Source organism: Accipiter gentilis, chromosome Z, assembly GCF_929443795.1.
Source record: "Accipiter gentilis chromosome Z, bAccGen1.1, whole genome shotgun sequence".
Lineage (NCBI taxonomy): Eukaryota > Metazoa > Chordata > Aves > Accipitriformes > Accipitridae > Astur > Astur gentilis.
This window is the reverse complement of record NC_064919.1, coordinates 64,990,948-65,018,366: the sequence shown is the minus strand read 5'-3', so window position 1 is coordinate 65,018,366 and position 27,419 is coordinate 64,990,948. Positions and strand designations below refer to the sequence as shown.

The 27,419-nt window shown below is 39.5% G+C and overlaps 1 protein-coding gene across 2 annotated transcripts in view; it reads right to left on the bottom strand.

The window, feature by feature from the left end:
• Positions 1 to 22,840: 22,840 nt before the first annotated feature.
• ADAMTS6 (ADAM metallopeptidase with thrombospondin type 1 motif 6) overlaps positions 22,841 to 27,419 on the bottom strand; it is a 159,797-nt gene continuing 155,218 nt past the window's right edge. For both annotated transcript variants that reach the window (XM_049795340.1, XM_049795339.1), the window contains one exon: positions 22,841 to 26,064. In XM_049795340.1, coding sequence (XP_049651297.1) covers positions 25,955 to 26,064 — 110 coding nt within the window. In that variant the 3' untranslated portion in view covers positions 22,841 to 25,954. The remainder of the gene's footprint in view (positions 26,065 to 27,419) is intronic.

Below are 27,419 nucleotides of genomic sequence, written 5' to 3'. Positions count from 1 at the left end.
GTGCTCAGACCACATATATGTCCAAACAAGACACAAAGGAAATATCACCTTTATCTCCTACCTTGTGATTAAGACTGTCATCCAGGATGTGGGAGACCAGGGTTCAGTGCCCTTATCTGCCTTGGGGATTAGAATCGATACCTCGCCTATGCTTTTTTTCTTTTTTTTTTCCCCAAGCACCAAGCTATGGGATACCTTAACCAAGGGGTGAAGACATATGCCACTAAAGGGAGATATTCCATTACACTGACACAACATCCTCTTGTGCATCTAGCCATTAGATACTCTTGGAAATTCCCCCCATAGCATTTGTTTACATGGCATTTTGGAGGCAGGCACATGAAAATTCCATCCAAACTGAGCCAGCAGGACATGTGCCAGCTCTGAATGAAAAGACATACTGTTGCATTTTAGCACATCATTGAGCCTCAAATGATAAACTCTGCTCAGCAGTAAGCAACTTTAAATCCTGGTATTTCTTAACTTTTCGCCGTTTAACTATATTACAACCAAAAATGCCTGCTTGCAATATATTAAGTAGCAAGATTAGGAATTTTCTTCTGTAGCACTTCGCTAGGAGTTGAGCTAATAATAGTAATAAAAGCCTAGATTTCATTTTGTGGCCCTATCTGTAGGGGGAGAAGACACACACCTTGCCAATTTGTTTTGTAAGACAGCAATGCGATCTGAGATCTGAGAGGAGTGGTTCTGCAGGCGAGCAGGCCATAGTTAATGTGCCAGTCAGTATGATCTATCTGCTTCTCAGAAAAGGGTTAGAAAAAATGCAAACCTTAAAAAAAAAATCATTATCTTAATGAAAATATTTATCATCTTTGACTTCCCTGTTCCCTTGCTAAGAATATCTATGAAAACCACAGCTAAAACATCCAAGATTCACACAGAGGACAGCAACCTACTATTGCTGCCAATTACTGGCTTACTTCAAAGGATTTGCTTTGATAGACTAAATATTTCAGTCTATTTAGAACCAAAAAAACACCTTAAAGAAAGTAATATGATTTTTAAAATCAAGCACTCAAGAGTAACAAAAAAATGAAACTATGACCTGCTTCTGCAACATTAATTCAACTACCTGTTTACATTTGCTCAGGTCAGATCTATCAAGGAAGGGATCCAAAATGGTACCAGCCTTTTACAAAGACACTTCTCAAAGCCAGGACTAGTAATATTCACTGCAAAATTATTACCATCCCAAAAGTTACTTACAACGATCCTGTCTAGTTTCAGTTAAGAAGTAGCACTAGTTTATGCATGCTTTTGGAGTTTTCAGTTTGCCTATATGAAAAATAGGTTTCAGTGCATAAAGCAATTATGCATGCACTTAGAGCCAAATCTCAAACCACCAGTCTGATATTCAACTCACAACAGGTTAAGTTTGTATATATTTCAGCAGCAGGGCAGACATTAAAAATTTCTGCTTACTGTTGGGAGTCTGAGTCTTGCCCAAGGGTCCTTCGAGTTTAAGGCAGGTAGGGGTTTTGAACAACCCACCAGCAGAAATATGAAGCCTAACATTAAATTCTGCATGTGCTTGTACTAGTAGGAAAAGTGTCTGAATCTGAACAAAACCTCACGAGAAGTTCAGTATTACCTGTATCATTTTATGTCCAAGACAGATTTTGCAAGAGGATTGAATCTTAGTCCTGATGTGAAGTATGAAAGTCCTCACCAGATGGAGGAGGAAAAAAATCCTTCAGGGGTTCATCTAAGTTAATGTTGAAACTATGGAGTTAATACTGACCTAATACGGATGTTCGGTAAATACCTATTTACTTACTTGTCTAACATTTTCTTGTGTAAATGTTGATTCCAGTCTAACAGACCAAACACCACTGCATTCCTTTCCTGTGAACGTGGCAATTCCTAAAACTGAGGGAAGTACAGCATTTCAGCAGGGAGAGCCTGAACCTCAGGACACTCCCTATGAGTCTGCAACATACTCACTCCCCTCATCTGTCCATGATGTTATGTTGCATACTTCAATGATCACAAAACAATTTTTCTTGAATGACCTCTGCCCCATTCTGTGTGTTCCAGACTTGGAGGGTGAATCAAGGCTGCATATGCAGTACAAAAGACTGTCTTCTGCAAGTACGCAGTTTGGCCAAAAAGCTAGAAGAAAAATTTGAATTAAGCCAGAACTGCAGAAAGAAGAATCTGGTTTCATAGTCAAGGCTGATAAGTGATAATCTGGAGCATTTTTCTCTGGACCTGTCCCTGCATAACTCTTCTTTTAATTTTAATTAATGCTATACAATGCCAAGGGGGGGAAGGGAGGGGGGGACCAAACCAGAAAAGAAATCATTCCAAGCCTTCTGAAGAGGGTTATATAGATATATGCCAGTTAAAGTGGGTTATAGCATTGAATTGCAAGATTTAATTCTAATCTATTAAATTGTGAAATAGGGGCCTCTTAACCTGCTAAAAGTGTTCTGAAAGTATTAGTCATACCTGACTAATATTTGAGAATGCTTAAATACTCTTGTGGCAACTTCCACATAAGAAACCATCTGGAAGTTAATAAATCTGTTTACTTAGCATAATTTTAAGAAAGCACAGTAAATGTGGCCAAATTTAGACATTGAATTGCTTGTTATTTCATCATCAGTTATGGTATACAGATATAGCACAACAAATAAAGGTAGCATAATATATTTGGCCCTATATACAAAACTACAACACATTGCATTAAGAACCTGTTTAAAAATGTTGAGTTTTGTTAACAACAATCCAGCATTCTGAATAGTTTTGCTGTTGCCACAGTCACCCTGGTGAGGCATGATTAAGTTTCAAAACCAGAAAAGGAGCAGCAGATCCAGGGAGGAAGGTCTTATTTTTTTAATACCAGCATTAACAAAGTGTTAGAGGAAGATGAGAAAGAGCCCACTTTTTCTTACTTTGTGCAAAGCTTCCAAAACTCTGAAGCATCTAAGATCATCCTCTTTATCTTAAACACAGAAAACTACATTTACATTTTCATATCTTGTTCTAGAACTTCGTGAATGAAGTTGCTCACACTAAGGAAATACTACTTAGAAGCCTGCTTGTTTTCCAAGGATTCATGGAAAAAGTCTTCAAAACTTGCTAAAATGTAAAACTTTTTAGAAAAGTAACTTTAAATAGAAGGAACTCAATAGTTTGCAGTAAAGGTTATTTCTCAGGACAGAAAGTACATTCCTTCTTTGTGGCCTGTAAAATACAGAGAAGTCTATTACAAAAATTGACAAGTAATTATAAGGTCAAAAAATATTATTTTTAATTTTTCCTTTCTCTTTGTTATAAACTGCCTTCAACTGATACTGGTTTGACCACAGGACTTAAGGCTACATGAATTCCAAAGTCATTGCAAAATACTAAACAATCGTGATTTTTTTTCCTCTTCACAGACAAATTGTGGTTTTCCTACATGGATTAATCTTAAAATGAATTGGTTTCTTCTCCTGCAATGATATGCTTACTTAACAATTCATACCTTTCTTGCTTTGTGTTTTGGACTATATCTGGGAGAAAGACAGTTTTCTCTCCAACACTAAACTCGAGGCTGCGTATAATTCAGAAGACTGTCCCTAAAAAATGAAAGAAAGTGAAATGTGTCTTGTTTGGTTTTGTTATTATGCCTGCCAGTGGTAATGCTTAAGATTCTGAGAAGCTTCTTGCTGAGTCTAGACTGAAGTACATCCTCATTACCATAATCGTATCAGGCAGTAAAAAAATCAAGCCCCCATAACCATGATCAAGAGGAACAATTTGATACATGTAAGGTACATAAATTGCTTTTTTCTGGGTAAGTATCATTGTTATGGCTTAGATTAAGAAAAAAAAGTTCTTTTAGACTGCACATAATGACAAACTTGTTCCAACATTTATGAGATTATTTAGGATGTTTCTTCATTGCTCAGAATTTATTATCGTATACTCAGAAGCCTTTGAGCATATGCTGGAATATTACAGCATGATAGTATTTAACTGGCATATATCCATATCTCATATTTGAAAGTATCTTATTTGTCATCTTGTTTGAAGATGTGAGGTTGATTTTTTAGGCAAATGACAATGCACAACAATTATTTCTTTTTTTTTATTTCCAGAAAAATCCATTACAAATTCCATTTTACACATAAATTTGCTTTGAAAAAGCAAATCCAGTGTGATTATACACACAAACTATGCATAGACATTTAATCCTGTTTCAGGCCAGCAAAAAGAGACATCTTTACCATAGAATGGAAATATTTTGCAGGTGCTGAGAATGAAGTATAATGGAATAGTTTACCCGTTGGAAAGATCTCATTAAAAATTCAAGCAAATTAATATTAAGAAAAATAACATTCTGTCACATTTAAGATTTTATATAATCTTTTTCAGTTTTGTCCAAATGTGTTATCAGGAGAGGATTCATACCATTACAAAAAATCATAGTCTCAGCACCTTCAAACCTCTTTCCATTTACTGTGTAGCAAGTATAGTCAGGAATTCAAGAATGTAACGTGTGGCATATTTTGATGGACATATCCTGAGGCTGCAATTCCATAAGTGATAAACAGAAGGAAAACAAATGCCTCATTGTCATCTACTGGCTGAAGTAATCGTCATCATGGCTGTCACAGAAAGCAGCAGAAGTTACTGAAAGGAAGAAATGAGCATCTCTCCGGGCATCAAGTTTACAGTGCTAAGGTATATCACTGCAATATATAGAGTAATTAAAAGTCAGATAATTCCTCACAGCATGAACAACTGTATAGAATAACTTTGCACACTAAAAGGATATTAACAATTTCCATAAAGTATTGTTTAATCCATTATTTTTTCTAAAGAAAACTGTTGAGAACAGTCTATCATTAACTAGGGGGGGATCACACACGTGCTTTTGTGACTGTGGGAAAGGGAATGCAATTTTTAATGTCTTCATCAGAATATTGCTGTGGTTATTGGTACTGGTCCCTTAAAAAAGTACTGACAAATCAAATGAAACATCAAAAGGAAAACAGCCTGAAAGGAGTTCACTTTGTGAGGGAAGATTAGAAGAGCTACAGGTTGCAACATCTCTTCCCACACCTCTCAAGTGGATGGACCACAAGACAGGGACTGGGGGAACAAAGTCCCTCCCACTGTAAGAGAAGATCAGGTTCGTGACCACCTGAGGAACCTGAACATACATAAGTCTATGGGACCTGAGGAGTTGCATCCCAGCGTCCTGAGGGAATTGGCTGATGTAGTTACCAAGCCACTCTCCATGATAATTGAAAAGTCATGGCAGTCAGGTGAAGTCCCCAGAGACTGGAAAAAGGCAAACATTGCACTCATTTTTAAAAAGGGTAGAAAGGAGGACCCTGGGAACTACCAACCTGTCAGCCTCACCTCTGTGCCTGGGAAGATCATGGAACAGGTCCTCCTAGAAGCTATATTAAGCCACATGGAGGACAGGGAGGTGATATGAGACAGCCAGCATGGCTTCACCAAGGACAAGTCTTGCCTGATCAACCTAGTGGCATTTTATGATGGAGTGAGTACATCGGGGGACAAGGGAAGAACTACAGATGTCATACATCTGGACTTCTGTAAGGCCTTTTACAAGGTCCCCCAAAACAACCTTCTCTCTAAATTGGAGAGAAAGGGATTTGATGGATGGACTGTTTGGTGGATAAGGAATTGGTTGAATGGGCACATCCAGAGGGTAGTTAGTGGTCAACTGATCAATGTCCAGGTGGAGATCAGTGACGAGTGGTGTCCCTCAGGGGTCCGTATTGGGACCAGTACTGTTTAATATCTTCATCAGTGACATAGACAATGGGATCAAGTGCACCCTTTGCAAGTTTGCAGATGACACCAAGCTGACTGGTGTTGTTGACATGCCTGAGGGACGGGATGCCATCCAGAGGGTCCTGGACAAGCTTGAGAAGTGGGCCCATGTGGACCTCATGAGGTTCAGCAAGGCCAAGTGCAAGGTCCTGCACCTGGATCAGGGCAACCCCCAGCACCAGTACAGGCTGGCAATGAAGGGATTGAGACCAACCCTGCAGAGAAGGACTTGGGGATGCTGGTAAATGAAAAGCTGGACATGAGCCAGCAATGTGCACTCTCAGCCCAGAAAGCCAACTGTATCCTGGGCTGCATCAAAAGAAGCGTGGCCTGCAGGTCCAGGAAGGTGATTCTGCCCCTCTACTCCACTTTGGTAAGACCCCACCTGGACTACTGTGTCCAGCTCTGGAGTCCTCAGTACAAGACAGACACGGACTTGTTGGAGCAGGTCCAGAGGAGGGCCACAAAAATGATCAAAGGGCTGGAACACTTCTCCTGTGAGAAAAGGCTGAGAGAGTTGGGGTTGTTCAGCCTGAAGAAGAGAAGGCTCCAGGGAGACCTTATTGCGGCCTTTCAGTAATTACAGGAGTCTTATAAGAAAGGTGGGGACAGATTTTTTAGTAGGGCCCATTGCGATAGGACAAGGGCTAATGATTTTAAGGTAAAAAAGGGTAAATTCAGAGTAGATATAAGGAAGAAATTTTTTACAATGAGAGTGGTGAAACACTGCAACATGTTGCCCAGAGAGGTGGTAGATGCCCCATGCCTGGAAACACTCAAGGTCAGGTTGGACGGGGCTCTCAACAACCTGATCTAGTTGAACATGTCCCTGCTCATTGCAAGGGGGTTGGACTAGGTGACCTTTAAAGGTCTCTTCCAACCCAAATTGTTCTATGATCCTATGATTCTACATCTCAACTAGCAGAGGAAAGAAAGTCTGTAAATACTTTGTAATAATTTGTGATACATAATTATATTCATTCACTCAAGCTAGACCATGAGCATTCATATTCTTGCTTTTTCCTTCTTTCACATCCTGTTCTCCACAAGTCCACATGTGAACATTCATCCAATGGGGGTCCTAGATGTTTGTTAAGTATTCATATTAGTCTAGCCCCATAGCTTGGATAATGTAAATAGCTTTTGTTTCAACAAAATCCCAGAATTACAGGAGTAACAAAACATAAAGGCTGGTCATGTTGCTTGAGGAGACAGAAGGTCCTTATTACAAAGGTTTGTTCACAATCTTAGAGATGTTGGTCTCTCCAGCCAAAATGGGGGGAAACTTTCGTTAAGGATCAGTTGTAACCAAGATCTTCCAGGTCTTCAAGGGACCCTAGGAGACTTTTTCCACATCATGGAACACAATAAGATTTCTAAACATCCCACAGCAAGAGGGAATGTTTTTCTAACTTCCTGCCCCCAAGACTCTGCTTATCAAAGATTAGATACAGACTACAAGATGCAATTAAGCAGACCAGACAGGCCCACCAAATACCAGAGGAATTGTAGGCAATCATCTGTTACTGCTGTACAACTATTTTCACTCCCACTCCTCCTCACTTTCCTACTTTACCTTCTCAATTTATAAAAGAAGTACGATAGGAAAAGTTTGTCATACATTCAGTTACCTCCAGTGGCTTACACAGGACAGCATCTAGCAAGTGAATAAACATTTTTGTCCATAACCTCAAGCTCTCTGCAGGTATTAATAAAAAAGCTTTTTTCTCCATTCTTTTCTTCCATTTTAGCTTAAGTATTACCTAAATCCTCTTACTAAAGAGACATGACTACCTAATCATCTCAGAGATGACAGTAAGAGTCAAGCTGACATATCAATAAACAAATCTGGATCCAGGATTTTTTTTTCCTTTTTAAAAATAGCAAAGTCAATTGACTATCCAAATTAGACCTGAAATGCAGGTTTTATTTAAGCAAAAGGTACAATACATTAAATAATTTCTTTAAAACGTGGAAGTTTTGTCGCACAACTACAACATCCTGTGCTAATTTTAGGACAGGAGAGTAGACCTATTCAAAAAGTGAGACTGCCAAGTCTCAAAGCATGGAATGCAATCCGGATCCAGACTTTGAGCAAAAATATTAAAGTAAGTGATAAGTTCATTCTTCCTTAGTCTCTTTACAGTTCAAATTTCATATAACTATTGAAAGACCTTGTGCAACTTGATGCATGCTTAATGTAGGTACTTCCAAAAATAGTATTTTTGTATGACTGCATTTTACAGAACTTCAAAAGCTGTTTAAATACAAAGACCCTTCCTGATTCATTATAATCTCATTGACAGTTACAGACTATTATTTTCTCTATTATTCAAAGCCTGAAATTGCTAGAATGTTTATGTATTACCAAAAAAAGTATCAGTATAGCAAAGTTCACTTTTGCTAGGCTAGGATGGAGGATGAAACACACCTTGTAATCTAGACTTACTGAAGATACTGAAAAGAGGACTGTGTTATAAAGCCCTTATTTTGAATAACAATAGAACCTAATTGTACTAGTCATTTTCTATCGATTATCTTACTTTAGGATACTGCACCCAGAGCAAAGAAAGATAAGAGATGGGTCAAAACTCTTTAAAGAGAAACTGAGAAATATCTACAGTGTTGTTTGCTGAGATCAGGTGGGATATATAGGAGACCTTTAAGGTCATTTGGGGAAGGACTGTTCTTGGCCATTTAGGTGCTGGCATTGTTTTTCCACTAACAAGATGATTAAGGTTGGTTTGCTGGAGTACTGAATGGTTTCAGTAAAGAACTAAATAAATGTAATACTCATTGATTACACCTCAAAAACTAAGAGCCATCAGATTGCTTTCTAACAGAGCTTAAAAGTCATTTGGGATTGGTATATTTTAAGCTTCACCTTTACATCAAAAAATGGATATAAAAACTGGGATGTTTTCCTTGGGTGCCTTAAGACTCTGGGTTAAAGTACAGGTTAGTTCTTCAGTTTTGGTTGTGTAAGAAACTTGTACAAAGCATCCCTGACTAAGACGTGGCTCTTCATCTCTCAATTTTGCATGCTTTCGTAATTGGTTTTAATCACAGGACTGTGTTTTATCTGCAGATGTCACTTCATAGCATGGAGGAAAACATCTGGCTAATAGGGTTGTACTGGACTCCTTTTTTGTTTCCTCCCATTCCTCAAAACCTACATATCTGTGTTTGACAGTGGGCTGCTTCCCTTCCTCAAGGCATAGGAAGGAAACAGTAAACAAAAACGTAAAATTCCAGGTGGCTAGCTCTGAATGTAGAAAGCTGTATTTCAATAAATGCTCCTTAAACAGAAGCTTTCTGCATGTTGGGAATATCAGTAATCCTACTGCTTTAACTTATGGAGAAGAGTTCTAAAATATATAGTAGACAGATCATTTACAGATGTTCTGTCCCAAAGTATGTCTTGATTTGTAACACAGTGTAGTACGTTATAGAAGTATTCACCTTGGTCCAAGGTTTGTTTACCTTGAATATATAAATCATAAGGTAAAAAGGACTAAAATAAAAATAATTTTGATAAAGTTTTGGTCTCTCATTTACAAGTGAAGTAATAATATTGCTACTTCATCATCCTTATCCTGGGCATATCTGCACAGCTTGTTTCTCCCTAAGCTGAAAGCCAAAGATCAAGAGACAATGCTAGACCCAAATTTACAGAGATTAAATCCCATCTACATTTTTGTGATATATTTCTTACTGCCTAGGTGACCACCAAGGCCACAGCAGTTGATCAAAGGCTGTACAAGCACTAGGTACAGGCATCTAGGTGGAATGCTTATTTAGAACACTAGGTAGGCATTTAGGTAGAGGCCAGATGAATCTGCACCCAAGAATCATATTCAAACAGATCTCATTTTGCAAGGCAACCACCTTTTTATGAGACAGCTGCTTAAAACACACCTTTGTCTAATTTTCACACCTCCAAAATAAAAAACTCTCCCTCCAATTTAAACTAATATAAGAGAATATCAGTTTAGCAGAATATTATTAAGAGTGCAGATTTCCACTTCATCAGGAATAATCCAAAAAGTCCTCTTTTTCTGTCTGCTATGTCTGAACAGGGAAAGTTGTATCAAGCCAAACCACATTGTCAGACTACTCCTTACATAGTTCTGGTACTCCTCTTCTGCTTAATTTTTTTCATTTGGGGGGAGGGGACTGGACAATGTGGCCATTCCTCAGGGGTCCTTGATTTGCGTTCCTGCTTGCCATTGTGTGTCCCTGAGCTCCTCTGGGCTTATGGAGGTGTACCTTTGGTGAGATGCTGGCTTCTGTGATGGGCTTGGCAGGACATTATTAGGCCACCCTCTCCTGCTATTTTCTCTCTGAACTCCTTTGTGGGTGCTTTATCATAGGACATACCACTTAGATTTGATTCTGAAAAAAATTTCATTTTTTTAAGGATGCTATTCAGAGTGATAAGACATCTAGAAAATGGCTATTTATAATCTAACCTTTCCATTTACCCTTGCAGTCTCAAGCTGTAATGACTGACAGTTAAAAAAGCACTGGTGAAACCAAAGGAATTAAAGTGGAGATAAAGCAGTACTTAAAAAAAAAAGTTGCATCTGATTTTGCACCTTTCTTTCTTTTTTTTTTGGTCTCATCATAGTTCTGCCTTGCAGATCTTAGAAGACTTATATTTTGAACACACTCTGAGCTATATTTCTCCTGAGCTTATCTTATGCTTAGCTTCATCTTTTCAAAAAACTTCTGCCTGTTTCAACATCACATAGCAAGTGACAGATATACGGTGATAAGTACTAGCATTAAATGGGATAAATGCACATTCTGACTGTGGGTTTCAAATACTGCCGTTGTGAAACCACACTTGGACACAGAGACTCTGATTAGAGCCAAGTGTTTAATTTTTTTTTTCTAGAGCTCAAAAGTTCTGGCACAAACAGCAGGTACCTCAGCTTCTTCTACACCTTTTAGAATAAGACAAAGTTCAGTAACACAGTATAAATTCAGTAAATACAATACCAAAGGATTTTTGGCCTTATTTTAATAGCAAAGCCAATGAACAGATTATAAACAGGCAAGGAGGGAGAATCTCACGCTGACTTTGGCCCAAGATTCTCTGAGATAGGGAAAAGAGAAACCATACTTGCTTTTTTCTAACCAACACAGCATAAGCTTGACTAGTAGCAATGCTTGTTATTAAGATTACTAGATTTTCTCTTTTATAACATCCTGCTCCTCAAGTGATTAGCCACTCAGCAAGTCAGCAGCTTTAAATACTTCTCAGTTTCTTTTTACCAACTGGGCTTGCGGCATCTATAATTCTTTGATCACCAAGAATTCAATAGCTGAAATTAAGCCTAGCACATTCAAGCTGCTGCTGTTTCAATTTATTACCAATGGTTAAAAAAAAATAAATTAATATCTATATGAAAGCAGAGTATTCATACAGTTTCTGTCTCTCTATCCCTGCTAAGAGGGCTCAAAATAGCTAATCACATGACTTCAGGATCTAACTCTCCTAGACTGTAGCAAAGCTCAGTGATCACCATTTGAATTGCCTCTTAATGCACACACATGCCAGAGCACTGCTTGATTTCAAAGCAAAGACTCAGTCAGATTGACACTGTATCTTCTGAAAGCAGGCATGGGTCTTCAGACCTAGTTAGTCAGGTCAAGAGACCAAATCCCTACTTACTTTTACGCTGTTCATGTCTGCATGAGCTACAGCCTCTGAAAGGTACATTTTCACCAAATTACCAGCTATCAAATACTTGCTGTCTCTCACAGCAGTGGTGACCTCCCTTGCCACCCTGCAAAGCAACATCAGTAAAACTGCACTAACTACCTGAAAACCAAGAGTATCTCCGATCTAATCACTGTAGTGCCAAAGGAGTTGCTGGCTCTGACTGCTTTGGCACCATCAGCACTGAAGGGTTTCTGACTGCTGGCAGGCTCAGTAATGAGTTCCCAGTACTAAGGAATTGTCAGACCAGGCTTCTTTTACTACCTCTTTGTTCTAAGCAAAGATCTAAGAAACAATTAACTTGCTAGGGAAAAAGTGTTACTCTCCATCAGTGATAAAGAACTTTTTCTTCTAACCTTTGAAAGGGATTGCAAACAGCAACCACAACCTGTATCTTAACCCTTTATTGAATGCCCCATGGAGTAAGAAATTAATTGTTAAAATTTTATATATATATATATATATATATAGTTCATAGGTTATAAGACTCCACGACACCATGGCCAGGCTGGTGTCTGCCTATGTGCCTTCCTACTTGCCCTCATGCAAATTCATTGAGTAATGCAGAATGTCTAGAACTGAATAAACATGGTCACTTGCTCCACAAAAATCCCCATGAGCTCCATGGATTTGCTACTCTTCAAAGCTCCAGATATCAGACATCCCCTGGGAAATCCAAGCATAGCGGTGGACTGCTTTATCACTTCAAGAAATAAACTCATGAGAGCAGCACAAAGACCTCCCAAAAAAGATTTGGGAGCAAATTCCTATTCACTAGAATTGTATGCTCCAGCCCCAAGTCACAGGAACACCATCAAGAGGTTCAGCTTTCCTTCAGACAGAATTGCTCTAGCAGCAACTCCAGACACACCCTTCCAAACCACAAAGGAAGCATCAAGGACCCTATCAACAACCCTCCTTAACCTTCTCTTCAGAAGCCACCCAACAGGGACAGCCATGTAAAGGCAGTTTTGAGAAGAACTGTAAGAGCTGTGGATCAACCCACTTCACAGACTGACAGCTACTTCTATTAGTTTTAGAAAGTGCCTGGGATTACCTAGGACTAATGGTTTCTCAAAACTCTCAGCAAAGAATTCACAGACAATTTCCAAACTTACTCAAACCTCTCTGCATTTTCCAATGCCTAGCTGGAGGATGAGTGATGATGAAGAAGTCAGTTCCCTCATGGACCTAAAGTAGCAGAGGACCTCAAGGGGAAGAAATTCTAACTCTACTTCTGTTGCACTGGCTTTTTGGATTCTCTTATTTCCAAATGTACGAGTACTTGTCTTTGTTTGTATACAGTCCAAAATCTATTTGTATATGGCATTTCTCACAGCTGTGATGACAGCACCAAACCGGGTGGAGTAATACATCAGAGAGACTATTTCAATGCAACATCTTAAGTGTTTGTAAATTAAGCAAACACGGTACTGCATCTCATATGTATTACCAATTCACCTCCCATATGCCTTTTGGGTTACTCATACAGAATTACTGTCTCAGAGCTTCATGAAACCCCTCCACTGCAAGCCAATTCAGCAAGTGCATTCCCTCCTTTCTGGGGCATCACTGCCCCTGTGTCTGCCTCTGCAGACTTCTATACATACAGAACAAGGCACAAGTGTAAGAGTTACGCCTTGCCTAGAGCAGATTCTTTGTAAAGGTAACAGAGGAGCTGCTGTGGATTACACAGAAGAGAAAGGTGAGCTCAGTATTTATAGAGACATTTTAAAGCTGCATCAGGAGTGAGATTTGTTTCTTTTTAGGGACAAGGGACAATCCGGAGTTGAACTTGAAAGCAGAGAGGAAAAAAACTGTCCAGACATAGGAACAGGCAGTCACGTGTGTGACCCAGCCTGAACTCATTGAGTACCTTGAGATACATCATGTGGCACAAAGCCCATAACAGGTATAGGACTGTTTTAGAATGATCTTATTCTGTGACAAAGTAGTTCTGTTAAAAAATATTTGTAAAAAAAAATATATTTCACATTAACCAGAAAGCAGTGTAAACGCACCCTATGACACTGTATTGGTTCTTGCTAATCATGAGGAAACTTGTAACTAATCTGAAGAGTGGAGAACGTTAAAATAAATTTCATAACATGCAACTTACATAATTTGGCACTTCATTCCAGGTACGGGTGGAATAAAATGCTTATAACTTTTGAGGCTGAAATATGACTGCTAGTGGCCAGGCCAGTTTTCAAAATGGGAGTGACAGGTAACTTCTGGCAAAAAAAATCATTCCCAAGCTCTTCAAAAATTCCTCTTTAACAGAAAAATATACCTGTGATAAGGTAGCATAAGATACAGCTGGAAATTCCCAAAGGTTGCATATAATGGAAGCAATGCTTATGTGATCATCAGTGAATAAATACCTTGGTGACTGTGTATGCTCATTTACACATGATCTTGGGGAAGGCTGGTGAACTTTCTGAAGCACTAACTGATTTCTGTAAAATGCATCAAGATCCACTAAAGAACAGAGTGAGCTAAGAGTAAAATCAGTCAAGGAGGAAAGAAGGGGGGACTGAAGGGAGACCCTAAGTGGGTTTGACATTTTTCTGTTGTCAATAAACTGCAACTGCATGTTAGTTATGCAATATATGGGTCATGGTTGAAAACTTCCATTTCAGAATTGTTTCTCCAAACAATGCTTTGTGACTTTTTCTTAGTGCATGTATATATTTTTAAAGACTTACTTGTAATTTTTGTTTTGAGTCAGAAATGTTGCTTGTGCTCTTTTTTTTAAATTTGAACGGAAATTCCAAGACATTCTTCAAATCTCCTCACCCCTATCACTTCTTGAACAGCTGCCTATCAGAAAAGTACATTCGCTCCGTAACCACATGGTAGGCTGCAAAAGAAACTTAAGCAGAACAAAAAGGAGGCAAAATACTTAATTTGGACAAGATCTCTGTCAGTTTGTAACAAACAACACTGAAGGAAATTCAGTCCTTTATCTAAAATATTCACATATAAGATAAAGAGTTCAATATATTCCTTTTTGTCAAGTTTTCAGAAAACTATGAAAGTAAATAAGGCTTCCAACTATTTGTTAATCATTTTGGATGAATCACAGGAGCATCCAGATACCATCATATCAGCATAGTCCTTCATCAAATACCTACATATGAAAATGGGTCAGACTATCCACCCAGAAAAATCACTCTTCCTTGTATGTTTACTTCAACATTGTTATGTACTTATATGGAATTGTTATACTAATCACATTTTCGCCAAACTGGCTATAACGTAATCCACCTATGACTGACCAACTACAGAAGAAAAATTAAACAAACATTTTGCTGTTGTTAAACTTTTTTTCTGTGGGTTTGAGCTTCTGAAGCCAGAAGGTCACTTGGATTATGTATACAATGTTGGTAATTGCATTCCTTAAATCTACAAAATGCCACGAAGCTCACTATTTTCCAAAATAGCTTTGCAAACAATGACAATTACTGCCCAGACATTTTCAAACACAGCAGGTTATTGGCTTAGGCAGTGATGGAAACCCTAAAAAGAAGATAAATATTTTGAAACGCACTGTAAATCAAATTTGTGCGCTGGACTAAGAATGGATTATCTGCCTCTAAACAGCAAAAGATGTTTTAGTTTGAGGGTCTTTCTCCATGTTTATTTACTAGAAATTACTTTAAATTGTGTCTTTGTGGTTTTTTTTTTAAATTTTCTCAAGATTTTTAGCATTTGCATTGTAATAAGTACTATAATTAGTTATACATGCTTTACTCGTTACATTTACTGATGTCCAAGATTCACTGTTTCTCAATCTTATAATAAAAAGTACATTTTTCAGATTAAAAATTGATTGGGAACAATGCTATGTCAGATGTATCTACAGTCTCAACTGGGCAAATTTCTACGATGTAATTAACTGAGCCCTCGACTAAGAATGAGTCTGTGAGGAGGATTATTATATTGTGATGTACTATATCTGATGCTGTGGTACCAAGACAAAGGCAGCCACATTTTGCATCCTTCATTTCAGAAAGTAATTATCTAGACAAGAAAAAAACACAGCCCAAATGGGAATTCATACAACTGGCTATCCAGGCAGCTTTGAGTAATAGCAATAAGGAGGCAACATCAGGAAGCCAAAGGCACTGGTTTTGTGTATGTGCACTCAAAGCTAGTTATGAATTATCAGGTTTCTGACTTTGTGCCAGATTCATAATCTCTGGCAGAGCAAGACTTTTGTAGCATGAAGATAACATTACCTTCATACCCTTCGAGCAGTCCTTCAGCAGACCACGTGTTCAGGTTTGCTGGGCACCTTCATGAAAGAAATAATACAAGCAAGACAGGATGCTGCTAGATTGTTGTTGAGAGTTTACTTAGTATAGAGCTACTATTGCAGCCTTCTCTTTCCTAGAGGATCACAGATGTTAGAGACAAAGTGAATGTGGCCAGAATACCCCTGGGCCCTGGCAGTTTTCAGCTGGAGGACAATCCCTTGAAATGACCCAGAAGTAAGCAGCATTTCACTGTCAGGTCATTATTTTTATAAAATGTGGATCAAAGCTTACAATTTTATAAAACAGTTGCCTTCACTGAGAAAGATAAGTATAAATGACACTTCCTAAAAAGTGTAGTGAGTGTTCCATTTTTGATCAGAATGGGATATTTATCCTGCTAACCCTTGTAATTTTGTAACGTCTGACAGTATTTGTGTTTTCTACTGGAAGTCTACTGCAATTACATGAATCTAGTCATTGAGGTTTCTACCTTTCCTCTCACTCTTAAAAAAGTAATCTTCTAGCTTTCCCTCAGTATTCAGCGGGGGGAAAATGTGAAACAAGTAAACCATAAGGCTTAAAAAAAAAAGGCTAATAAGAGAATAGTAACTCAGAAGTTTGGTGTTGGTTTGGTGGTGGTTTTTTTCCCAAAGACAGTTTCATGTTTTTTTTCAAATCCTGGCTCAAGATTTTTGAGCAGTAGGGCTGATTATTCATCCGTGCATCCTTTTCCAAACTTCCATAGACAAAGTCCAGGTAAGTATGGGCCATTAAAAGCAACCTCCAAGAACAGCATGAAATTGATCAAAATAAAGATAAACATACACTGTTGAATGACATACATGGAATAAGAGGGAAAACACAAGCAAAATCAAGCTGACATTTTACATGTAACCACAGCACTCCATTGCACAACTCTGGACACCCTATGCAAGGTGACTGCTTTTGTAATCAAGTTGCTCAAGCCACAGAGGAATGATCAAAATTTCAGTCCAAAGTTTACCAAAACATGTTACCGCTCTCTTACCCTTTTATTTTTAAAGGAGATTCAGGGTTTCAGTCCCAGACTGTTAACAAGCAACATACCTCTTGGCAGCTCTTCACTATCCTGACGACCAGCTGAGAGTCAACACACGCTGTAAGTGTTTGTTCATCAGCTCAGCAGAATTACACAGGACTCAGCGAGCATCTGGCATTGAAGAACGCTGCTGTCTTTGCGGCAGGCAGATTTATGGACATCATTTTTGCAACTGCTACTTTTCATGATCATTTGCAGTTCACTCAACTGCTAAATACAGCATAGCCGATTAAAACAGGCTATCCAAAGAGGTATAGAGTTCAGCTCACTGCTGCAAGTCACCAAGAGAGTCACCGCTTCTTTCTTTTAATAGTACATATAGCATTTCAGGAGTTCACTGAAGGGATTAAACTGACCAAGGGTGTCTCTGTCCCCACAGTCCCTGCACGGGCCCTCCACTCTCCATCCTGAGGACAGAACTTCTGCAAGGGAAATCCCCTTGGCCTCTCCAAGCTCATGGCTTTTCTACGAGTTTCTCGTACCTTCCGTCTACCTACGGGAGCCATCTCCTCTCTGCTGTAGGGGCACCTCTGGCTGGGACCTGTGGTATCCACCAATTCCTCCAGTCCTTGCCCCAGGATCCCCTTGCCACCTGAGATTTCCTCAGCCCCTCATGCCCCCACAGCTGCCCTACTCCCTCTCATGACCCCACTCTCCCTCCCTACTCCCTGGCCCCTCTGCAGCTTTCCCAGCCCAGCGGCCTCCCTCCCTCCCCGAGCGGCCCCGCCAACGCCTATGCCCCAGAGCCGTGGCCCCACCGTGTCCCCCCCAGCCCCACCACTGGCCTTCCACCTCAGCTCCAGCCCTCCTGCTCACACGCGGGTTCTCCTCCCTTTGGAGCTGCGTGGCTGCTCACTGCGGCATCCCCTCCGCTTCGCCACGCAAGGAGGCAGCTGCCGCCAGCCAGACGCCGGGCGGTGGTTGCTGCTTCTCCCGGCCCGGGCAGCTGGCGAGGGCCACGGGTGCCCCTTACCCAGGGCGCTCCCCAGACCTGGGGCTTACCTGGTGCGCAGCCGACCCCCGCCCCACTCTCGGCCTCCCCTCGGGTGCCAGCCACCTGCGGAGGAGACCCGTCACAGCTCGGAGCTCAGCAGCTCTCCACATCACACGCGGGCGACCAGGGCAACCCCCAGCCCCCGCCAGGCCCCGTGACATATGTGCTCACACCGGCACCCCGTCCCGGTTGTGGCTCTGAGCTGCCACGGGCCACAGCCGGGCTCCCCAGAAGGGCTGAGGGACAGCCGGTGCTGTAGGCAGGAAGGCTAAGAGGAGGCTGCTGGCTGAATTTGGAAGATGACCTGGAAAGAGCGTGTTTCTTGAGCGCAGCCTGTCCCCGCCACGCGTGCCAGGTGACGGGAAGGCCACGTTCCACAGAAGCCGATGCGATGCAGTGCTGTCCAAGGCGCCACAGGCAGAGGGGCACCTGCAATGTCTGAAGCCACATCCACCCGTTTTATTGAGCATCTGCCCACAGCCTGGGAGTGCCGAGGAGCAGCTGGGGAGTCTGTGGTGCCAGAAAATGTGTTTTGCTCATACCGGTGGAAAAAGGGCCACATGGCAGAGTTTTACATCTAAAGGAGAAAGGGAGTGAGGAGACACCTCCACAGCCATGAAATCAAGCCCTCAAACCCAGCAGTTTTTCTTTCATTGAAATTTGTGATCATCATAGCTGCAAGAAGTAGCAAAAGCAGCACAGCAACTTCACAAAGCTGGTGGGGGGGGGTGCTTTACAAAAGGATGTTTGCCTTAACACTTGAGACCTTTCTTAGGCTGATTGGGATAAGAAAGTTAAAAAAAAACAAAACAAAACATGTTAAGAGAATTCAGGCCATCCTCCTGAATTCCTGAATCGTTAGCTTTACAAACATTTTACCAAGGATTGCAGGCAGCAACCAAAGCTGAGCCAAATTCTTAAATCTCACTGAAAATCCCAAGATGGAATATTCTTCCCTTGTGTTTTTCCCTTTGCGGCTGGTACGAAACGTAACTTAAATTCTTCCCCCCCTTTCACTGAAATACTTCTGTACTTCTTCTGTACTCTATTTCACAAGGACTCTGAGCAAGATACAGTTAATTGATACATGTAATTATAGCTGTCATACCTCTCCTCCTCCCTAGAAACTCAGTTACCAGCCCTATCCTTGACAAAATGCTTGTGAAGAATAATACATGAAGTTAAATGTTATCTGCTAATTGACAGGATGGTTTCAACAATGTAACTTTATCTTAGGTAAATAAACTTCTAAGGAAAGTTTGAGCCAGAAAGGCCAAGTGAGATGTTTGAGATTCCTTTTTGCCACAGAAGGTCTTGTTTTGATAGTGCATTTCAATAGCAAAAGCTAAATGTGAAAGAGAATCTGAGAGACCAAAAGAGAGGCTCAGTTCCCTCTGTTTATATTTGCTCCTACCTCAGTGTTTTTTGTAACAGGAAAAAGCATCTTGAGGGAGTCTTAAATTATTGTGGTAGAAATAAAGTTAAAAACTATCTCTATCTGGTATCTCATTTGGAAAAAAACCCCCACCAACAAACCAAAGAAAACCACCCAAACTTTAAGGCATCTCTAGCATTTGTTTCTTTACATTCTTATTTAGATTTCATATTCTTTTTTACACTTCAATAAATAATTCACAAAACCAGCCTAAAATTAGCATTTTTAACATACAGCCGTGTTAAGTTACAGATGTGAAAACTCTTAATAACATTCACATTGAAATATCAGACCAAAGACAGCAGTACTGTACGCTGAAGAAGAGATCCACAGACACGTGAAAGCAGTGAGAATAAGGAGAAGCAGTCACCAGAGGTAGGTGATGGAGGGAAGAAAAGTCCTGTCCAGTGTGTGGATTCTGAGGAATGGAAAAGAGCATCCTGGAAATGGACTGCCAATTTTTCAAAAGCACATTTTTGTGTGTGCGTGAGGCCCTGACCCTGTCTCTGATCAGTATTCAAAGATGTTAGAAGGCAGTGACCCTATTAAGTGCACTGTGATTCTGTAAAATTATTTGCTTTGTAAAGCATAGCTGACCTCAGAACAAATGTGGCAATAATAACTTAAAACGCACTCTTAACTGAAGTTTGTCTCCTGAAATTCCAGTTAACTCGAGGGTCCATGTCTTTCCATAAAGATATAACTGGAAGACGTTCCCACATGTGCACAACTGTTACCTCAGCTTACTTGCACATGAAGCGTTACTCAGTACCAATCTGCTTCCAAGGGGAGGGAGGTCTTGAATCCCACACAGAATACTGATCTTCATTGCAGAAGATAAATCAAATTGCAAGACAGGTTTTCAAACAATGTGAACAATAATTTTGTTATGTTATAAACATTGCAAAAGTGTGTACAGTTATAAAGACTTTCATGTCAAGGGAGGGTGGGGAGAAGAGTAAACAAATACACTGATTTTCATGTGCTTAGCATTGAAGAAATCCAATTTCCAAAAGCTATGGCTTATCCCTTATCAGCCAGGCCAAATCTGACCCCTCTGGGTGGTCATAGCAACCAAAGCCTGGAGCACTCTCTGGCTGAGCCTTCACTTCTAGCTTCCAAAACACTTCCTTTTCTAGCTCAAGCTGTGATCCGATGAATTTGTTCCAAACAGGATTACTAAAGAAGTGAGATTATTTATTTAGTGAGCTTGCTAGGTCTTCTCTGAAAAGGCCTTCCTGTTTATAGAAATGGCATCTTCCCACTCTTCATGCAGAAATACATACTTATGTCCTTTCCAGGCCAGATTTCAGTAATCTTTTGACTGGCAGCTATATGACCTCTGAGCATAAACTATGTGTCCTGTAGCCTGTCCAGCTCAATGAAAATGTCAGTCCTGTGCAGAAATAGAAGAAAATAAATGATATGTGGTGCTGAGGTGACATGCCAGTTTAAGGGACGTAGTATCCTTAAATGCACGCCATACTGCATTCTGAGTGGCTTGGTTTCCTAAACTGGACATGAACTCCCTGCCTTTAGCTCGGCCAAATATACTTGGGAAACTACCAAGTCACTAGTGCTGTAGCAAACCTTGTTCTGTGGCTGACTGAGCCCTTATAAATCTGTTTGGGATTCCATCCTGATTACTGCATGCAGATGCTCTTACACCATTCTGTCTAGGACAAAGTTTGGAGGGACCACACAGAAGAAATGATCCATCCCTTCCACCTAATTGTTGTTTGTGGTGAAGGGAAGACAGCCAGATAGGGTGTCACTTCTTGCAGAATGACAGCCTCAGCTTAGTAATGGCCTTCTCTTTAAGAGTCTTAGATTGATGACTGACTGACTCCAGATGAGGCTCACAGGACTCATCCAAAGTCTATTGCAGTAAACCTCCACGGAAGAGTCCTGGATCTTAGTTCCTAGTAATAAGAAATAATAATAAAGTCAGCAAAATAACAAAGGCCTGTTTAGCATTCTACAGAGGATATTTAAAAGTGCTTCTTGCAGATCGGATAGCTTCAGAGAGAACAGGGACTTTACTGATGAAGGAACAGTTGTGGAGTATAGCAAGAGAAATCAGAGAAAGGAAAAGCAAGTATCTCTGGTAAAAATGGCATCCATTTCCTCAAGAAATAAACTGAAAAAGTGTAACAGAATTATAATAGCAGGGTTGGCTCCAGAAGGAAGTTCAAGCACAAGAAGAGTGCATTTTAAGAAGACTGAAGGGAATTTTTTGTGCCAGGAATTCTGTAGTCAGCATGGGTGATGTTCAGTTTAAGGCAGCAGGAGGAGGAAAAGAGAAGGAAACACAATAGCATCTGTTTCAGTGTACCCAGTTTGTCATTATAATCCAAAGCACAAATGCTCCAGGGGGGAATAATAATACCGAAAACTGAACAACAGTGGGAAACCTATCAGGTAATAACTTGTAGTGTGACCGTACGGGAGGGAAGTCTGAACAGAGTTTTGGAATGACAGAGAGAACAGTTATTAGACTGTTAATTACTAAGACTACTCCATCTTTAACTTCTCAACTGTAGGGCAATAAAACTTTGTGATATAGCACAGACAGAAATACCTGTACCTTTAAAGGTAATTGTTTTTTGAATCCTGATCTGTAAATAGAATAAAAAAGAATAACCAAAATTAGTAAACACTTACCAAAATATGTAAGATTCTCTGTACTTTCTTTAACATCTTACTCATAATAGTACAGTGATTATTTTCATTAAACCAGAAACTAGATTTTAACTGAGAAACAAGAAATATTTCATAGGACTTTATCAGAGATTTCCATACAAGATATTTGTACTGCACCAGGTAAGAAAAGAAGCATCTCTCAGCAACAGTGACCTAAGCACCAAGTGTTCAGAAATTATTTTTTACTCTGTCTTTAAAAACATCATGGCTTCAGATAAACTTCAGATAAAACCTTAAAAGCTCAATGCAAGAAGGACATTTTATTATTATTGTTATTGTTGACTGGCTGTTAATGAAATCATTCCAAGAAGTACAGGATGTGTTTGCTGCCATTAATTTCATTCTTGATCTACATTATTGGTTAGGCAAAAATATTATCTAATAATGTACATGACCGTGTTCTTGACTTTTCCTTTTCCTTATTGTTTTGCTTATATATGACAAACATCGCTGCTGCCAAGGACAGAATTCTAGCATAACACATAGATGTTACTTGAAAGAAAACACCTTATATATATTTTGATGCATCCGACGAAGCAAACGTTAAGCGTATAGAATTCTAGTAACTGTAAGTCAGGGAATAGACAACTGTACCAGGGGTATCATTCTTAAAAGCTGCGGTTTTATTTTACTAAATTATCTATATTAAAAACAAATCTGTGCCTGGTGTGGAATTTCACTGCATCAAGTGTTACAATATTTTTGTTTTCATTACAAGCAGGAGAATGCATGTAGAACAAGTGTTAAGAAACATGACAATAAATTAGAATATAATTTACAAAAGCAAAAATAATAATAATAAAGTAACAGTGTACCACATTAATACTGAGTATAAAATAATAAGCAACTAATCACAATAATACAAAGGTAATTTCAGTCTGTATTATTAAGGATATCTATGTGACATTCACTCCATTACAAAGTTCCTAACGAAATGGACTATTTTGGGGTGTATACACCTTGAGGGGTTATGTCTAGATTTTTCTTTCTGTTTTGATCTTCTTCAGCTGATAGTATTGCTCAGTGGACGTAACTGGCACCAGATTGATTGCATTTTGTATTCTACTATTTGATTCTAGGCCTGTCATATTTATAGCCTATACAAATAGTCCTTTTGTCGCTATTTAGGAATATAACACTATTTAGCTTAGATTATATAGATGGCTACAGTGTAGCAGCAGCAATGAACTGTGCTGTGAAAACTAATTATTTTTCTTTGAATTATGTTTCATTTTTCGGTCTCAGTCTGAAGCGTTGCTTAGTTTGTAAATCCACATACATTCTGTGTTTTTGTTCCCTTTAACAATACAATTCGAAGTTGCTCCAGGGAGTTCTTTAAATTCCAACCTCAGTGCTGTTATGTTGCAGAGTAAACATCGGACTCCCTAATGTTCTAGCACCAGTAAGAGAGCAAAATGTGTCTTTGGAAACACTCCTTACAATTTTAATGTCCTAAGTGAGGTAAAAGAAAAAAAGGTTTCTTTTGAATAGACAGAAACCCCTTTTCTTGTTAGCTGAAAAGACGCAATTAGCTGATAAACAAAATCACGCCCTGGAGAAACCTGGACCCTGATACAAAGAGGCCTCTTGCTTAGGGAATGCCATAGCAACCCCTTTCCCTTTCATATTTTTGACCTAGCCAGGGCATGCTAGCACCAAGGTGTTCTGTCAAAAGGATATAGAAAGTTGATTCACTTAACAGAGAAGGACTAAATACTGCCCTTAATCCCTATGTGCAACTCCCAGAGATTGGGGTTTTTTATCTATTGGTGTCAGTTTTAACAGGAGTTGTTTACATGGTGATGAGAGCACCAGATAAGCATATGTGAATACAAGCCAACTGAAAAGGAATTCCACTGGTCACAGGCATACAAGAGTGGAAATACTGGCAAGAGGTAGCAGATGACAGGAATTTGATGGCCATGAATACGTGGGCTACACAAAACCCCACGGACAGATTGTCAGTATGTTGGGGGGGACTTCATAGCATGAGTCCTGTTAACAATATTTACTGTTCCATGTTAATTCACATTAGTAAATAGTGTGCAACACATTTGGTGTGTTATTGGTAAAATACACTGGTACACTTCAATCTCATGATATTTTGAAACTATTTTTCACTGAAAAGAGTACTTTTTTAAAAAAGTGCTATTTGAGTTAGAATTTGTAACACATTATTGTTCACATAATTTTAATTGCACTACAACAAAGGAGGCATAGTTGGACACAAAAGCACATTCATCAAGTACCTGCTGCAAAAGGCAAGTGTTCAAGTACAATATATTAATATAAACAAGTACCTACTTTCCTTATCTCCTTGTTGAGTCTGTTATTGAAAAGTGATGGGGAAGAGGAGCATGACAATTAACTTTTTTATGGTAGATTCTTGAATGTGACTTGCCTAAGTAGTTTGGTTTCACATTTAAAAATGCGAAGTATTTGGTGAATATTAAAAATACGGTAATATGAAATAAGTGGAGTATGGCAGCAGAATAGTTAAGGCCTCTAGCTACTAATCCAGAGGCATGAGTTTGTTCCAGTCTCATGCTGAAAGCTGCCCCTAGCTTTAAATATGGTCCAGCTTTAAATATGTACCTGGCCATTTAGGTGAAGGCGGCCAGACTTCATTCTAGCCACCCCGTTTCCAGTGTGCCTTACTCCTGATAGTCCAACAGGCCTCCTGGCTCAAGTACACTTTTGACTTCTCATTTGAACAGAACCTAGATACCTCCACGAGTCGTTTAGTCTTTGGTCGTAATCCTTGCCCACTCTGATGTGGTCTCCTGAACTGCACATTCACATATTCTTTCTCATAAACAAATGCCCTTCTGCTATGGTATCAAAGAAGGCAACATCTGGAATCCATTTTAACTTTCAGCTTTGCAAAGGATTGTTGCTACTACACAGTAGACTTATCTTTTGCACTGGAATTCCTTAGTTTTGGAGAATCAAAAGTAACATGTAAACCAGACCTAGGTGCCCACAAAGTGATTTCTTCTTTGTGGCTGGCGTTGTAAACAAAAGTGAGCTGGGGTCAAAGCGTAAGTTCTAAGCAACCTGTATGGCAGTAGTGAAGAAGCTGGCAATATGGTCTTCACCACTGTTGGAGTCTGCCTCCTCCGTGATATTGAAACATATTCCCTTTCAGTGGAAATGTCAGCTTCACTTGTACAATGGTAAGATGGCTATAAACCTGCAACACAGATTTCATTTCATTTCATAGCACACTTGTATTTCATGCACCACTGCAATAACTGTTGCACCTCTTAAAACTAAGTCCCTTATGGTTGTTCTATTTAGTATAGATATATGGCTCACAGCAGTGTTCAGGAAATATGGATTACTCCAAAAGGAATTAGGTGGAATGAAGGAAAAATACATTTTTTAAAAAACTTCTGCTCCTTAAATAACATTTCCAAGCTCGTTTTATAATTTAAGTTGTGGTGCTGTGTTGTGAGATAAAATAGTTAACATTTTTAAGCTATGACTTAACTTTTTTTGATTCTTCTTGACTTCCATAGTAGACCAAGTCATAACAGCTACATTTTAAACAGTTTTAAATACAAATGGATTCAGTGTCATTGCTAAGTCCATAATAAAAATTATTTGAATGGTCCAAGGAGGTAAACAGACTATTGGATTTAGTCAAAAGAACACAAATGTTCCACAGTAAGCTATTCTATATGTGTTGTGTGTATCTTTCCAATTTGGCATGCCCTCCTTATACTGTGTCCAGCACTTCGGATTAATAAATCCCACTTCACAGAAGTTAAAATAATATTGAAATCCTGTCAGCTGGGGCTGACCAGTGGTTACGTTTTCCACAGGGTAATGCATTTGCAAGGACGTCAATCTCATTCCGCTGTGTGGCTCTCTTCGATGGACACTCTTCCACAATGATAATAACAAAGCACATTCTCGTGCTTTCCATGGGTCAGTGTCCTTGGCAGGTCTTGCAGCACATCTGTCTGAAGTATGCTCGACTGCAGAACTTGAACTTCAGCACCAGTGGGCAATACGCCACTTTGTTCACATCTTTGCACTCTAATAATTAAGAGCATTAAACAGAAAAAAATCAGAAATAAAAATTAAAATACAAAGAAAATTTTGACATTTAATATGCTGCTTGTCCATCCTCCTTGCCTCTCTGTAACTACTCTCTCTAGTCCAGCCTAGTGCACACAATATGTTTTAAAAAGCCATAAAAATGTTTGCAGGGCTTCTCTCCCAGACATGTAGAAGTGTGCCCACTTTGTCTTGGATGAATTATCATTTATTGGGGTAGAGTGATCACTTCAGAGAGCTAGGAAATGAGTCATTTTTCTTACAATATTTTTATAGCTTCTTTTTCAGGAGTTATTTTATCCATCCATGAGAGGCTATCTAAAATCTAATACGATTCACACTGTTTGGTACCATGTCTCTGCATTTGCAAGCATCCTTGAAATAGAATGTGCATTGCAGATAACAGGGATGGAGAAAACAACTAGTGTTATGAATAAATGCACCAACAGTGCGAGTTCAGTGACTGAACTGAATGGCAGATTATGCTTTAGGCTTGGTTCCACACAGCCACAATTTCTTTTATGCAGGAAGAAAAAACATTGTTACACTTGTAATAGACATGTAAGAGCTTTTTTTCATAGTTCTGTTCTCCCTATATGCTGGGCTTACTGCCTCAGCAGCCTTTGTCATACTGGCAGGCAACACTCCCAGGAAGGAGAACAAGAGCTCAAACATGTGGAGGGAGGATTCCTTCTTTTCCCTCCCACACAAGTTGTATCTAAAGTGACTTGTGGGGGTATACTACAGGAGCACTGCTGGAACATGCTGTGGTTCTCCTCTGGCTCAGTTTTCTTTCTGTGGAAAGAAGGTGGGAACAGGGACTGGAAAAGTATGGTCCACACCCGGTTCTTATTCCGATACAGTTGGAGATACAGCTCTATGTGAGAGCTCGGGTACACTCAGGTTCTACATCTCAGATGTTGCTGCTGCAGATTTCCTTTGCACTGGAGTGAATATTGTGACAGATGCCTGATAGGGGGGTTTTAGTTAAAATCATTTGCACAGTTCCTTCCAGACTGATACTAAAATCGGACTTTGCGAAGGAGCTTTGCTTTGCGCGCAGGAAGATGGAAGAGATGTATACATGGGGAAAAAGTAAACCCCACAAGTTCGAATTAGAAAAATTAAGTGATGGGAAGAATTATTTGTCTCAAAGAATGCTGTAAGTTTTTAATCTTTTAAGGCTGCATTTGATAATGGCTTCCTCCTACAATCTTTCTCAAATTACAACAGTTATAAAGAAAATGTGAATAAAAAAGGAGATGAACTAGCAGTACTTTGACCATTATTGTATTTTGTATTGATTTGATTATCTAGAAGCGAAGACTGGAAGC